At 41.9% G+C, this 16,908-nt stretch overlaps 1 protein-coding gene across 18 annotated transcripts in view; it reads left to right on the top strand.

Moving 5' to 3' along the window:
• Positions 1 to 16,908, top strand: part of KCNMA1 (potassium calcium-activated channel subfamily M alpha 1) — an 804,436-nt gene that overhangs the window by 411,866 nt on the left and 375,662 nt on the right. For all 18 annotated transcript variants that reach the window (XM_066349726.1, XM_066349728.1, XM_066349714.1 and 15 more), the window contains exon 3: positions 10,706 to 10,767. In XM_066349726.1, coding sequence (XP_066205823.1) covers positions 10,706 to 10,767 — 62 coding nt within the window. The remainder of the gene's footprint in view (positions 1 to 10,705; positions 10,768 to 16,908) is intronic.

Genomic DNA, 16,908 nt, shown 5'->3' with positions numbered 1-16,908 from the left:
TTGGTAGGAAGAGAGGACACTTTGAGAACGGGGAGAATATTGAGATAAAAGCTCCTGTTGTTCCAGCCTTTCTTAGCACCCCCCCCCCCTTCAGGTTTATTCCACTGAATCAGTAGCATATGTATTGATCACACCGATACCACACAATTGAGCTGATTGGAAAATAGCATAAGATTTGTCTGTGTTAAGAATTACTCTACAAAGGAGTATATTTTATGACTCCAACTGGACTTTTTTCTTTTTCCTAGGGCCTTATGTGTAGTAGATGTGAAATAAATACATAGGTGATTATTATTTTGTTATTAATTTTAATTTATTGTATTAACATGGATTCAAGTGTCCCACTCAATATAACACCCTCACCCCACACCCATGTGTCCCCGATTACACCTCCTTTGCCCATCTCCCCCTAACTCCCTTCCCCCTTCCATCTGGGATTTACTGTCCTGTTATCTGTATCTATGTGTTATGTATATAGAATTTCACTCATTCCTTCACCTCTGACCCTGTCCCCTCATCCCACTCTTCTCTGACACTGTCCCTCTGCTCCCTGTGACCCCGCTTCTGCCTCTATTCTGTTCCTCAGTTCATTCTGTTCATTAGATTCGACATATATGTGAGATCATGTGATATTTTTCTTTCTCTGCCTGGCTTATTTCACTTAGCATAATAATCTCCAGGTCCATCCATGCCATTGCAAAAGATAAGATTTTCTTCTTTTTCACAGCTGCGTAGTATTCCACTGTGTATATATGTACCACAACTTTTTTTTTTTTTTTGTATTTTTCTGAAGCTGGAAATGGGAGAGACAGACAGACTCCCGCATGTGCCCAACCGGGATCCACCTGGCACGCCCACCAGGGGCGACGCTCTGCCCACCAGGGGGCGATGCTCTGCCCCTCCAGGGCATTGCTCTGCCGCGACCAGAGCCACTCTAGCGCCTGGGGCAGAGGCCAAGGAGCCATCCCCAGCGCCCGGGCCATCTTTGCTCCAATGGAGCCTTGGCTGCGGGAGGGGAAGAGAGAGACAGAGAGGAAGGAGGGGGGGTGGAGAAGCAAATGGGCGCTTCTCCTGTGTGCCCTGGCCGGGAATCGAACCTGGGTCCCCTGCACGCCAGGCCGACGCTCTACCGCTGAGCCAACCGGCCAGGGCCAGTACCACAACTTTTTAATACACTCATTCACTGACAGACACTTGGGCTGTTTTCAAATCTTGGCTACTGTAAACAATGCTGCAATAAACATGGGGCTGCATATCTTCTTTTGAATCAGTGTTTTGTTACACTTAGGATATATTCCTAAAAGTGGGATAGCTGGGTCAAAAGGCAGTTCCATTTTTAATTTTTTGAGGAAACTCCAAACTGTTCTCCACAGTGGCTTCACCAGTCTGCATTCCCACCAGCAGTGCAGGAGGGTTCCATTTTCTCCACACTCTTGCCAGCACTTATTGTGTGTTGATTGGTTAATGAGCACCATTCTGACAGGTGTGAGGTGGTATCTCATTTTTTAATTTGCATTTCTCAGATGATTAATGCTGTTGAATATTTTTTCATATGCCTACTGGCCATCTGTACATCCTCTTTAGAGAAGTGTCTATTTAGTTCTTTTGCCCATTTTTAAATTGAATTGTTTACCTTCCTGGGGTTGAGTTTTAGAAGCTCTTTATAAATTTTGGTTATAAACTCCTTATCAGACATATTGGAGAATATGTTCTCCCATTGTGTGGGTTGTCTTTTTATTTTGTTCATGGTGTCTTTTGCTGTGCAAAAATTTTTAGTTTGATATAGTCCCATTTGTTCATCCTGTCCTTTATTTCACTTGCCCGTGGAGATAAATCGGCAAAAATATTGCTGCAAGAGATATTGGAGAGTTTACTGTCTATGTTTTCTTCCAAGATGTTTATGGTTTCACGACTTACATTTAAGTCTTTTATTCATTTTGAGTTTATTTTTGTGAATGGTTTAAGTTGGTGGTCTAGTTTCATTTTTTTGCAAGTACCTGTCAAATTTTCCCAACACCATTTATTAAAGAGACTGTCTTTACTCCAATGTATGCTCTTACCTCCTTTGTCAAATATCAATTGACCATAAAGGTGTGGGTTTATTTCTGGGTTCTCTGTTATGTTCCATTGATTTGTATGCCTGTTCTTATGCCAGTACCAAGCTGTTTTGAGTACAATGGCCTTGTAATATAACTTGATATCAGGAAATGTGATACCTCCCACTTTATTCTTTATTCTCAAGATTTCTGAGGCTATTTGTGTTCTTTTTTAGTTCCATATAAAATTATGGAATATTTGTTCTATATCTTTGAAGTATGCCATTGGTATTTTAATAGAAATTGCATTGAATTTATAGATTGCTTTGGGTAGTATAGACATTTTAATAATGTTTATTCTTCCTATCCATGAACATGGTATATGCTTCCACTTGTTTGTATTTTCCTTGATTTCTTTTTTCAATATCTTATAGTTTTCTGAGTACAAGTCTTTTACCTCTTGGTTAAATTTACTCCTAGGTACTTTATTTTTTTATTGCAATAGTGAAGTGGATTATTTCCTTAATTTCTCTTTCTGACAGTTTATTATTAGTGTATAAAAATGCCACTGAAGCCCTGGCCAGTTGGCTCACTGGTAGAGCATTGATCCAGCCTGTAGATGTCCTGGGTTCAATTCCCGGCCAGGACACACAGGTGAAGCGCCCATCTGCTTCTCCATCCTTTCTATCTCTCTCTCTTTCCATCCTGCAGCCAAGGCTCCATTGGAGCAAAGTTGGCCCAGACACTGAAGATGGCTCCATGGCTTCCACCTTAGGCGCTAGAATGGCTCCGGTTGCAATGGAGCAATGGCCCAGATGGGCCAAGCATTGCCCTCTAGTGGGTTTGCCATGTGGATCCCAGTCGGATGCATGCAGGAATCTATCTCTGTGCCTCCCCACTTCTCACTTCAGAAAAATACAAAAAAAATACCACTGATTTCTAAATATTGATATTGTATCCTTCCACCTTGGCAAAATCATTTATCAGATCTAGTAGTGTTTTGACTGAGACTTTAGGGTTTTCTATGTACAGTATCATGTCATCAGCAAATAATGATAATTTTACATCTTCTTTTCCAATCTGGTTGTCTTTTATTTCTTGTCTCATTGCTGTGGCTAGGATTTCCAGAACTATGTTGAATAAGAATGGTGAAAGGGGGCACCCCTGTCTTGTTCCTGTTCTTAAGGGGATGGCTTTTAATTTTTGCCCAATGAGTATGATGTTGGCTGTGGGTTTGTCATAGATGGCCTTTATTATGCTGAGGTATGTTCCCTGTATTCTCACTTTGCTGAGAGTTTTGATCGTAAATGGGTGCTGGATTTTATCAATACTTCTTCTGTATCTACTGATAAAATCATGAGATTATTATTCTTCCTTTAGTTTATGTGATGAATCACATTTATTGATTTGCAAATATTGTACCAGCCTTGCCTCCTAGGAATAAATTCCACTTGATCATGATGTATGACTTTTTAAATGTATTGCTGGATCAGGTTTCTAATATTTTGTTGAGAATTTTAGCATCCATATTTATCAGGGATATTGGTCTATAGTGTTCTTTCTTTGTAATGTCTTTGCCTGGTTTTGGATTGAGCATAATGCTTGCCTCATAAAAGGAGCTTGGGAGTCTTCTCTCCTCTTGAATTTATTGAAATAGCTTGAGAAGACTAGGTGTTAGTTCTTTGAATGTTTGGTAAAATTCACCTGTGAAGCCATCAAATCCAGGACTTTTGTTTGATGAGAGTTTTTTGATAACTACTTCCATTTCATTTGTTATAATCAGTCTGTTTAGGTTTCATGATTCTACTAGATTGAGTTTTGGAAGATTGTATGTTTCTAGGAATTTATCCATTTCATCTAGGTTGTCCAATATTTTGACATATAGATCTTCATAGTATTTTCTTACAATCCTTTGTATTTCTGCTGTGTCAGTTGTTACTTCTCCACTTTCATTTCTAATTTTATTTATTTGAGTCCTCTCTTTTTCGATGACTCTGGTTAAAGGTTCATCAATTGTGTTTACCTTTTCAAAGAACTAGCTCTTGGTTTTATTGATTTATATGTTTTGTTTTGTTTTTTTAGCCTCTATATCATTTATTTCCACAGTAATCTTTCTTATTTCCTTCCTTCTACTTCCTCTGGGCTTTATTTGTTCTTTTTCTTTTTTTTTTTTTTTTTTTTTTTTTTTTTTTTTTTTCATTTTTCTGAAGCTGGAAACGGGGAGAGACAGTCAGACAGACTCCCGCATGCGCCCGACCGGGATCCACCCGGCACGCCCACCATGGGGCGACGCTCTGCCCACCAGGGGGCGATGCTCTGCCCATCCTGGGCGTCGCCATGTTGCGACCAGAGCCACTCTAGCGCCTGGGGCAGAGGCCACAGAGCCATCCCCAGCGCCCGGGCCATCTTTGCTCCAATGGAGCCTTGGCTGCGGGAGGGGAAGAGAGAGACAGAGAGGAAAGTGCGGCGGAGGGGTGGAGAAGCAAATGGGCGCTTCTCCTGTGTGCCCTGGCCGGAATCGAACCCGGGTCCTCCGCACGCTAGGCCGACGCTCTACCTCTGAGCCAACCGGCCAGGGCCTATTTGTTCTTTTTCTAGTTCTTTTAGGTGCAGGGTTAATTTGTTTATCTGAGATTTTTCTTGCTTCTTTAGGTATGCCAGTAATGATATAAACTTCCCTCTTAGGACTGCTTTTGCTGTGTCCTATAGATACTGAGTTGTTGTATGTTCATTTTCATTTGTTTCAAGGAAATATTTTTTCTTTCTTGATATCATTGTTAGCCCATTCATTATTTAGTAACATGCTATTTAGCCTCCAAGTGTTTGAATGTTATTCAGTTTTTCTATTGTAGTTGGTTTCTAGTTTCATGCCATTGTGATCAGAGAAGATGCTTGATATGTTTTCAATCTTCTTAAATTTATTGAGACTTGTTTTGTGTCCTTAAATGTGGTCTATACTAGAAAATGTACCATGAGCACTTGAAAAGAATGTATATTCTGCTGCTTTGGGGTGAAAGGTTCTGAAGATATCAATTAAATACAGTTGATAAAGTGTGTCATTTAAGGCTGCTGTTTCTTTAATTTCCTGTCTGGAGGATCTATCCATTGATGTTAGTGGAGTATTAAAATCCCTTACTTTTATATTATTGCTGTCAATCTCACCCTTTATATCCATCAAAATCTGCTTTATATATTTAGGTGCTCCTATATTAGGCACATAAATATTTACAATGATTATATCCTCCTGTTGGATTGTTCCCTTTATCATTATGTAGTGAACTTCTTCATCCCTTTTTATAGCCTTTGTTTTAAAGTCTATTTTGTCAGATATAAGTATTGCTACCCCAGCTTTTTTTTCGTTTCATGAAATAGTTTTTTCCATCCTTTTACTTTCAGTCTATGTATATCTTTTGTTTTAAGGTGTGTTTCTTGTAGACAACATATGTACTGGTCCTGTTTTTTTTTTTATCCATGCAGCTACCCTATGTCTTTTGATTTGAGCATTTAATCCATTTACATTTAAGGTTATTATTGATATGTATTTGTTTATTGCCATTTTATTTTTTAAACCTACAGTCCTCTTTCTCTTGATTTTTTTTCCTTTGCTGTTTTTACAGCAGGCCCCTTAACATTTCTTGCAGTACTGGTTTGGTTGTAATGAATTCTTTGAGTCTTTTTTTGTCTGGGAAGCTTTTTATTTCTCCTTCAATTTTAAATGATAGCCTTACTGGATAAAGTAGTCTTGGTTGTAGGTTCTTGTTTTACATTACTTTGAATATTTCTTTTCAATCCCTTCTGGCTTCAAGTGTTTCTGGTGAGAATTCAGATGTCATCCTTATGAGGGCTCCTCTGTAAGTAATTACCATTATTTCCCCATGCATAAGATACTCCCATGTGTAAGATTCACCTTAATCTTGGGGGCCCAAAATTTGGGGAAAAAAATGTATTACATATTTATTGAACTCAAGTTTTTTTGTTTGTTTGTTTGTTTTTTGTATTTTTCTGAAGTTGAAAATGGGGAGGCAGTCAGACAGACTCCCGCACGCGCCCGACCAGGATCCACCTGGCATGCCCACCAGGGGGTGATGCTCTGCCCATCTAGGGCATCACTCTGTTGCAACCAGAGCCATTCTAGTGCCTGAGGCAGAGGCCACAGAGCCATCCTCAGTGCCCAGGCCAACTTTGCTCCAATGGAGCCTTGGCTGTGGGAGGGGAAGAGAGAGACAGAGAGGAAGGAGAGGGGGAGGGGTTGAGAAGCAAATGGGCGCTTCTCCTGTGTGCCCTGGCCGGGAACCAAATCCAGGACTCCTGTACGCCAGGCTGATGCTCTACCACTGAGCCAACTGGCCAGGGCTGAACTCAAGTTTTATTCATCATAAAATTCATACAACTCTTCATCCACGTGAAAAAGCAGGAAATGAAAGTAATAAAATCTACACCCAATGTATAAGACGCACCTAGTTTTTAGATTCCTAATTTTTGAAAAAGGGTACGTCTTATACATGGGGAAATATGGTAACTGCTTTTTTCTCTTGCAGCTTTTAGTATTCTTTCTTTATCTATTAACTTTGGCATTTTAATTATGATGTGTCTTGTTGTAGGCCTCCTTGGGTTCCTCTTTAATGGGACTCTCTGTGCTTCTTGAACTTGTGTGACTTTTCCCTTCATCAATTTAGGAAAATTTTCAGTTATGATCTCTTCAAACATGTTCTCTATTCCTTGTTCATTCTTTTCTTCTTCAGAGACAGAGGTCTCTTAGAGTTTCTTCAGTTTTTTTGAGCCTCTTTTCATTTTGTTGCTCTGCTTCTATCCTTTTGTTCATCTTGTCCTCAAATCATTGATTTGGTTTTCTGCTTCATCCAGCCTGTTGTTGATTCCTTCTAGTTCAATCTTCATTTCTGATATTGTATTTGTCATTTCTGACTGATTCTTTTTTTATGATTTCAATGTCCTTTTTGATGCTTGCTATCTCTTTATTTAGGTGTTCATTTGAACATTTTTGTTTTAAGATCCTTGAGCATCCTAAATATCATTATTTTAAACTCTGCATCTGGTAGTTTGGTTACTCTATTTCATTTAGTTCTTTTTCTGGGCTTAGGTGATTATTTACAGGTGCTTTATAACATAATTGTGACCAAGTAGGCTAAAATATAGTCATTTTGTGCAGTGAGACTGAATTTCTTTAAATTTAGAGTAGGGTCCTCAGACAAAGGGGGATTTTTCAAAGAGATATGGATGACAGTTGTGTGTGTGTTGGGTAGGGGGTGGACACATCCTTTGATAGGGCCTATAGAGGATGAATCTCTGTTGGATTCCTGTTTTCATGGTCAAATCCAAAGGATTGATTTATTGTGTGCAGCAATTGGATTCTAGCTGGCAATGTAATCAAGCCTGACATGATAAAGAAGCATTTAGCCCGTTTAAAAAATCACACGCACAGTTGTTTTAGTATGGAGAAACAGATCTTCTGCCTGTCAATCTGTTTGTGCCTGGAAATGGGTGTGTGGGTGGGAGTTGGGCACCCACCCTATGCCTCCTTGAAAGAAAGGCCTCCAGCTGAACATTAGGGCTCAACCATTGGTCCACTCAGCAGAATCTTCAGTTCCTGGAGATGTGGAGGTCATGCGCCTCCTGGATTTTTTTCCTCCCTTACCTTTCCAGAGAAATACTGATATTTAAGTTTGCATCTTAAGAGGATAGCAGATTCCTTTCCTCCTGTCACTGGCCAATTTGCTTAAATAAGCTGCACATTATTTTTCACCACAGAGGCCAATGAGAGACAGCTGGGAGAAATCAGTGTCTCTACTTCGGTCACTGAGGCTGGGAAACCATTGCCATTGCTGGAGAGCCCAGATTGTGAGCTTGTTTCAGAATGATGCAGATGCTATTTGCATGGATTCTTTTGTTTTGTGTGCCTTTCTTTTTTCTCCTCCTCTTCTCTCCTCCTCCCTTTTCATTCCCTCCTCTGACGTTCCCCTTTTTTTCTCTCCAGCTTTTAATAGAATAAGCCTCTGTCACCAGCTTGCCCAAAGCTCAGCCTTTGCACATGCACACACATACAGCCAAATTGACAGAGATTAGTCTCAGATCAGCTGTTTATGAATGAAGAAGAGGTCCACTGCCTCTGTTCTGGCCACACCCCTTCTCTTTGCAGCATTTTGAGAATGAGGTCAGGGCCAGGATCTAACTGCTTGTGACTCAGAAATAGCAGCACAGATCAGGATTAATCTTAAGCTATTTGTTTTTGTTTTGCTGCCTCATTCAGGTAATAGAGGGGAAAGCAGAGGACTGGTCATGTTTTCTTGTTTTTGTCTATTTTCAAGGAATGAATGAGTGAATGTGTCTGAGGGGAGGGGACTGAGGGGATCGGCCAGGGAGATTTGCACTGGGGCCATGGTAATTACCAACAGACTACAGAAGTTTTCCTTGGATTCAACTGGGACATGTTTTAGTTTTTAAAACAAAATGGAAGAATAAAATAGACCCCAGTGATGTCTTAATACTTCATTTCACAAAGAGAATTCATCAGGTTCTATGAAACTATATCTTCCTTTTATAGTGCCCAGTTATTCTGTCAGTTTTTTGTATGGAATTCCCCACCCCTCCCCTGCAGCTCCCTGGGGTCTTGCAATGTTTTAAATGAATATGCACATTAATTTATTGTCAGCCACTGTGGTGCACACACAAGTACACATACGTGTGGGTGATTCTCTCTCTTTCTCCCTCTCTCTCTCTCTCACACATACACACACACGGCTTGATTTTTATATAATCTTTACATAAATTGGGATTTAAGGTATTTCTATCCACCAGCCAATGCCTGAGGGATCCTAGTAGATACCCTGAGGGATTGTCACTTCTAGCCTTTTCAACCTGCAGTTCCTTCAGGATATTAGCAGGTCTGCAGTGTGTGTTGTCCCATGGCATTGTATGTGGCAGTGGTGTTTACTTTTTGTTCTCACTGTTGATCATTGGCTCTTAGCATCTGTTTTATTTTTGGACGTCCTTTTAGCTGGATGACTGCTCTTTGCTGTGCAAATTAAGTAAACAAATGAGAATGCTGAGTAAGCAACATGGTGTCAGTAGCATTCAAGCCCACTCTGTATTCATGTGCTGGACCTGACTATGACAGGCACCCTCTGAAGGAGATGCTGAACTGTCTTTACTATCAAAGGTGATTACTTATGAGTGAAGAGTGTATGGCGAACAAGGATTGTCATATAGCTGGCCTTGTGTATTATCTTACTTGGTTTTCTGCACCTAAATGATTTCCAAAATACTTGAGAACTGCCTGTCCCTCCCCCCACCCTAGCACATGGATATTTGTACAAGCAGCAAATTTGTGCTTTTCTCTACCCATACATATTTTATCATGAGTGTATTGAAATAAATACAACTTGAGATCAACATTACAAGATCATCTAGACCTAAAAAGATGTACTACTTTGTCCAGCTGAACTGTTTGTTAGGTGCTTAGAAAACAGAGCTTGATGTACTGGCTTCTATGAATCAGTGGGAAAGAGAAGTTGTGTTTGGTCCTGGAAATAATTTGACCTTAGTTTTTTTTGTTTCTTTTTTGGTATTTTTCCAAAGTGAGAAGTGAGGGGAGGCAGACAGACAGACTCCTGCATGTGCCCACTGGGATCCACCAGGCATGCCCACCAGGGGGTGGTGCTCAGCTTATCTGGGGCATTGCTCCATTGCAATTGGTGCCATTCTAGCGCCTGAGTTGGATGCCATGGAGCCGTCCTCAGTGCCTGTACCAACTTTGCTCCTATGGATCCTTGGCTGTGGGAGGTGAAGAGAGAGACAGAGAGGAAGTAGAGGGAGAAGGGTGGAGAAGCAGATGGGCGCTTCTCCTGTGTTCACTGGCCGGGCATTGAACCTGGGTCTTCCACATGCCAGGCTGACGCTCTACTGTTGAGCCAACTGGCCAGGGCCTGACTTTTGTTTTTAAAAAAAAAAGTTTCTTGGGGTAACATTGGTTAATAGAATTATATAGGTTACAAGTGCACAGGTCTATAATATATCATTTGTATATTGTGTTCACAACCCAAATTCAAGCCTGAATTTGTGCTTTTCAATTGGTATTTCTTGTATAGAAACGGGGAATTTGTGCTTGTCTAGGACTGGGGTAGGAATGGAGAGTATATAAACAGGCATGAGGGATCTTTCTGAGAGTGTAAGAGTGTTCTGAAACCACAGTACAGTGATGGTTGCAGAACTTGGTAAAATTATTCAGTCATTGATTTAATTGTACATTTAAAATGGGTGAATTTTATGGTCTATAGGTTACACCTAATTAAAACTTAAAATGAACATTCCTGTCTTTGAGTTCTCTTGGGGCCTAGATTGCACAGAATATGAAGAATTAATTGTATTACTCCCAAATTTATACCTGCTTTTGTCCCACTGAAGTATATTAACTTTAGTTGTGGAGAATCTTCACCCTGAGACAACGGGGCCGGATAAAAGCCCCAAGCTAAGGTTGCTGCCCATGTGAGGTAAAGGGCCAACATCAGGGCACAAGGGGAGGTGACTTCCTTGCAGGCGTCAGAAAGCAGCGGACAGCATGTTTCCGAGATGCGGCTGCATGTGTCATGAAGTTAAGAGTGAACCTTCCAGTGTTTTCCTGTCTTAAGTGATGGAATTTTTCTCTTGTTTTGCAGGTTGTCTTAGTGTTTGCTCTCAGCATCGGTGCACTTGTCATATACTTCATAGATTCGTCAAAGTGAGTATGCAAATCCATTGTCTTGCCCTCTTTCTCTAACAGTCATGAGCCTGTACATCGATGAAGGACTTACTTTAACACCAGCCTTTGCAAGAGCCTCCCGAGTGTGGAAGACTTTAGAGGAAGGCAGGACTAGCTGTGCAGATTTTCTGAATGGGAAAGCAAGCTTTCATAAGGAAGGACTCTGCTGGCTTTGAGAGGGAGGGAGGGGTATCTGAGTTTAAGCCTTTTTGTGGGGTATTATTTATTTTTAAATAGCTGCTTCCTGATGAAGTTATTTGCACTGCAGAGGTCAAGAGGTTAAGAGAGTTTTGATGTGCATTTGCAACCTCTGGGAAGGTTATGGTGTCCAACTGGTGAGGGTATGAGTCATTCTTGCCATGGTGGTTGGGTTCTTTTCTTATTAGGGTTCCCAATTCTTTCATCTTATTTGAAGTCAGTTAGAAAGTGTGATATTATCCTTTGTATCTGCCAACCTAATAGTCAACTGAAGCATTGCTCGCTGGTGCTACTTGACCTTGGAAAGTAAAGAGATGGACTGGAGTTCATGATGACTCCCAGAGGTGGAGGAGCATGGCCATCAGAGACTTTTAGAGTGGACACTTATGCAGACCCTCAGGTACCAGCTGAGTAAACTGGTGCTTCAGGGGAAGCCTGGGGCTGGGTCTGTGCGACAGATGGTGAAAACCTCACAGGAAGCAGAAGAGGGCACGGAGCAGAGTGGCTAGGTGGTGGCCAGTTCTGCCCTTGTTCCTGCAGGCATCACCCCTGGCTGCATCATTTCTTCCAACTGTTCTGTTGCAATCTTGAAGCTGACAGAGTCTAGGAAAGTAGAGCTGAGCTGGCTGACCAGCCTTTCTGTGGTGACATGAACTTGACAATGGACAGTGGCCTTGATCACTTCAACTCCAGTTTTCACTGTGAGAGTGTTTGTAACTCCTTAAACTCTATCCCCGGTATGGCTGGTTATAAGAATTTGGCCTCAGGGCCCTGGCTGGTTGGCTCAGTGGTAGAGCGTCGGCCTGGTGTGCGGGGGACCCGGGTTCGATTCCCGGCCAGGGCACATAGGAGAGGCGCCCATTTGCTTCTCCACCCCCTCCCCCTCCTTCCTCTCTGTCTCTCTCTTCCCCTCCCACAGCCGAGGCTCCATTGGATCAGGGATGGCCCGGGTGCTGGGGATGGCTCCTTGGCCTCTGCCCCAGGTGCTAGAGTGGCTCTGGTCACGGCAGAGCGACGCCCCGGAGGGGCAGAGCATCGCCCCCTGGTGGGCAGAGCGTCGCCCCTGGTGGGCGTGCCGGGTGGATCCCGGTCCGGCGCATGCGGGAGTCTGTCTGACTGTCTCTCCCTGTTTCCAGCTTCATAAAAATACAAAAAAAACAAAAACACAAAAAAAAAGAATTTGGCCTCAGGAAAGCTGCTTGATGTTCCTGTCAGCACAGACCCTGGTGTGTCTGAATTTTGAGCTTAGCATTCGCTTTCTGTGGCTCAGAATGGGAATAATTTCATGCACACCTAAACTCTGAATTTCTCAGAGGCATCTGGTCACCAGCCAAAGGATTTTCTGCATTTGGGTGCCAAGGCCAAAATGTCATGTTAGGGAAGATAAAGCAAATATCAGCTCCAGTCACCTGTTTCTGTGAATCAGCCACGTCTATCAGGCCCTTCAGTCATACACAAGGCTGGGCTGCCTTCACCCAGCTCAGGTGAGGGTCCTTTAAAAGTTCCTCAGGAGATGAGATTCCACACTCTCATCCATCAGCTCTTCCTGGCCAAGAAAGAGAAGAAAAGCCTTTTCAGTTTAGAAAACTCCAACTGGTGTGTCATTGAAGGTAAGCCCTTGTAGATATCTATTCTTAATAATGCTGATCGTATTTGAATTGAAACAAAGATCTTCTAAAACCCCTGGTCTTATCTTTTTTATTATCTCCCCAGGCATGAGGAGTGTTCTCCCATGGCTAGGGGGGCATCTCCTGACAACTTTCATTCCAGGGCTCAGGAAATGAGTTTGGGCAGGTGGTCTGTGTGCCCAGACAGAGCAAAGCCTTATGTGGAGGTGAGTGTGGCTGTCACTAAGAAGGACAGATGCCTTGGTGTCTTCTTGCCTTTGCCTCCCTTCTCTCTCCTTTGTATTTCTCAATTAAAATAAAATGCTTTTGTTGGAGGGGTCTGAATTGTGTCCTTTTTTCTGTGCGCACTGTGAGGCCATCTTTCGCACGTAGGTCCTGGTGGACTTCCACAAGGCAGATGCTCTTCCTGGGATGCTCTGCACTATCGCAGAGCACTTTGGATTTTGTTCTGATTCTGCTAAGCCTTGTGGAAGCCAGCATAGGGGATCCTCGCTGGTTCTGGTTCATCCACGGACTTGCTGAGTCTACTCCAAGGGTGGACCTTCCATTCCGTTTTCAGCTATTCCCAGCAACAATGCCAGTGGTCTTTAGACCAACCCTGTTCTGACTCTCTGTGGGGACTGTCCTAGCCTCATCCTAAACTCGGCCTTTTTTCTCTGTCACTAGACTGTGTGGTTTGGCACAGAGAAACCTTGTACATAAGCAGACCTTGTGTTTATTTATGTAGCTCTTTCCCCTTTCCATTTGCATTATTACTTCTTTTGGTCCTGAAACCATACCCTGAGTTTCTGTCCTGTGGGTGACCTGAGTAGCATAGTCCATGCCAAGGGGTATGCCATCTTTCTGAGGACAGCCAGCAAGCATGCTCAGTTAAAATAGGGGAAATCTATAAAGTAACCTTTATGATACATCTGTAGCTTCCCAAGAATTAAAAAAAAAAAAGAATCTATTAAGACAAACTATAATCAAGCAAAGTGAACAAGACAAAGCAAAGTTCTCTCTATACATAAAATGCAAGTGGAAAGCAGATAAGAAAGCAGGCTGTAAATTCTCAAAATCCATCTCTACGTTCAAAACTGTCATCAGTTTTCCACACTGGTGGTTTTCCTGGCCATTTGGAAAGAAATGATCATCTTGGAAAGAAAGCTTGAAACTTCTCTTGGAATTCATATAGAATCATCCTCCTCGAAAAAATTACCCAGTATTTACAAGATGAATTTTAGTTAGTGTTTATACCCCTCAAATTAATAAATAGCTTAAAAGACAGTCTATAGGCTTTCTCTTGTGTGAACATAACTGGGCAGTCACTGTCCATGAAATGGCTTGTTTCAATAAGTTTTAACCAGAGCTAGCCCCCCTCAAATGGTGGACAATACCCCAGCAACACAAGTTTAAGGTCAAGATGTGAGACTGCAGGTTCAGTGTGAAGGCAGGCCAGCTCAGGTTGTGAGAGAGGACAGGTGGTCTGGGTGGTTCTTCTACTTCTGTGTGGCAGCAGGTGAGGAAGGCGTTTCAGGTAAATGTTCTAATTGATGGTTGTCTGATCTTTTTAACCTTTCACTGCTTGTTTTACTATCAAGTGGCGGTGGGTAAGTTATTTCCAATTACATTCTCAATTACACGTTCTTCTTTTTCCATTGTTGGGTCACGGTAATCCTGAGCAGTTCTTTTTCACTCGGGCTTTGAGAAGCCTTTCTTTGGGTCTTAATTTTCCTAGAGTGATCATCACAGAAGACTCTTGTGCAGCCTCAAGTGATGACTATTTAGCTAAGACAAATTTTTCTCACAGCTCCCAGAGTTGAAAGCCAAAGAGAGTTACTTTTAAACTGTGTTAAAATTATGCTTCATCATCCCAGTGGTAGATTCTCCAGAAATACCCACCTAGTCTTTGGATAGATATCTTGTCAGTTCCCTAACAGACGCAGAGGCGCAGTAAGCTGGCCCCACACCTACCTGTCCCCCAGAAGATCCCCCTCAGTTAGCCATCTGAGACAGTTGTTGTTCCAAAGAAAAAAATTATGCGTGAATTTAAAAAAAGAACTCCCCAATTCTTTTTCATTCTTTTTAAAAGGCCATGCCTAACTTAAGGCACACCCTACTCTTACTCTTAGTTTTTTTTAAATTTTATTTATTGATTGATTGTAGAGAGAGAGGAAAGGAAAGGGAGAGAAACATGGCTTTGTGTGCCACTTGTTTACCCATCATTGCCCAGTCCTATTACGATGTCTCTCACTGCTTATTCTGACCCTTTCTGCCCACACAATTTGATAATTTGAGAAGCAAAAAATTTTAGAAAATGTACAGCTAAGTGAAAAGTGCCCCTAGATATCCTGGGGTGATGTCCTTGTGGCTGGGTTTGTCTCCATCTGTTTCCTCCCTTTGACATGGGAACAGTGATTCTTCCCTAACAAGAAAGAGAAAAGCCCCACGATGTCAGCGTGAAGGCAGGATTCAAGGATTACATAATGCAACAGTTTACTGCTTCTAGAATTTCAAGAGAAAGTTGGGAGAGAGAGGCTCAGGGCCCTGAGTAGTTGTACTTTTTCCAGGGGCATTCTGGGAAAGGATGACTCACTTGTGTGAAGATATTTATTCCTTTGATTCATGTTTAAACTCTGCTACTCTTTATGCTATAGTTATGTGGATTATGAATATTTAATACTGCGTATACTGAAAATGAAGGTCAAGTCCTGCTTACTGGTGACTTCAATGCAGGCTTCTGCCTCTGAAAGGCAAGCTACCTGCTGTTACCAGAGTAAAGCTGAAAGGTTATACATTGTTAAAATTTTCCTTAATTACTTTATCTGCTCCAAATGTCTGCTAAACAGTCGTGGGGGGAGGCTGCTACCTTTGGCAGCCGCTCTCTTGGCTTCTGGTACAGGCAGTGCTGTTCCGGGATGTGGACATTAGGAAGAGGGAGGGAGCAGCAGCACGCATTTTGGAGAGCAATCTAGTTTAAAGGCTGGCTTCCAGGGTAACAGTGGAGTTACGATGTGAAAATAGCCTTGTCGTTAATATTTTATGTTTGCCTTCAGTAATTCATTCATTTTGCACCTATTCATTCATTTGGAACATCTTTGGTGTGATAACGCTGAATATTTTCTACATGGTAACATTGCTATGGTTGGTCAGGGTCAAGGACAGTTTAAGCTGGCAATAGAAATTGACCAGACCGTTTTTATAGTCTCTGAAAATAAAACTGGCACCATTGATGTAATAGGGACACCCAGAGCTTTAGCAGAAATGGCCAGTCACCCAACTATTTTACCTACCCCAGCCTTTACACAGCCTGACCTCTCCTCCCTCGTCTAGAAATTCTCCCCAAAGGGAAAGGAGACCTCGGTCGGTTAGCACAACTGGTTAGACCATCGTCCCATTTACCAAGGTTGTGAATTCAATTCCTAGTTAGGGCACATGTGAGAAGCAGCAAATGAATGCATACATAAATGGAACAACAAATCTTTTTCTCTTTCCCTCTCTCTCTCCTTCCTCTTTCTTGAAAAATCAATTAAACTTTTTTTTAATCTTTAAAAAAAGGGAAGAAAGGGGCAGCTGGTTGAAGGGAACTGACATTCATTGATCACATGCTTTGTGTAAAGTATAGTGCTAAGCACTTTGAAGTAAACAATACGTACAATCCCATCGAAGCTGTCCAATAACTAATTAAGTAGGTGTTACAGCATCCCTACTTTACAGACGTGGAGGCCAAGGCTCCGACTTTCCCCCAAACTACGTGGCTAATAAATTGTGGGAGACAGGATTTGAATCCGGCATGTCTCAAGGCATTTCTCTTTCAAGAGTCCAGACTGTAAAAGTGACTAAATCAGTTTGATCAGAAGTTTTAGGAATAAGAGACCCCTTAGCCTCATCCTGCTGACTCACCTGTCTTGTTTTCTCTTTTTTCTCCTTCTCCCCATTTCTCACTGTTGAGGCCAAGTTTGAAAGTCAGCAGTGCTTATGAGGGTCCTATTACAGCTTTTCCTTATGACATGGGACATGTGTTCTCTGATGTTTCTTTGGATCTTGATTTATTTCTTCCATCTTTAGTTTAAAAGACTCTTTTCTTTTTCTAGGAGGAGTAGCAGTATTTTGTGATGGAATAGGGTCAAGTTAGCAAAGAACAAGGAAAGATGACTGTTCCTCAAGGGCTTCTGCCACTGAGGGGATTCTTTCCAAGTAGAAAGACCCTTTGCCCTCCCATTCTTACCTAGTTCTAGTGCCTCTCTGGCACAGTATCATAGATAATGACAGCTACCCTGCTTCTGCATTAGATTATTTTATCTCTTTAGAGAAT

Source organism: Saccopteryx leptura, chromosome 9, assembly GCF_036850995.1.
Source record: "Saccopteryx leptura isolate mSacLep1 chromosome 9, mSacLep1_pri_phased_curated, whole genome shotgun sequence".
Lineage (NCBI taxonomy): Eukaryota > Metazoa > Chordata > Mammalia > Chiroptera > Emballonuridae > Saccopteryx > Saccopteryx leptura.
Note: the sequence above shows the minus strand (reverse complement) of the source record. Positions and strands in the feature narration are given on the sequence as shown.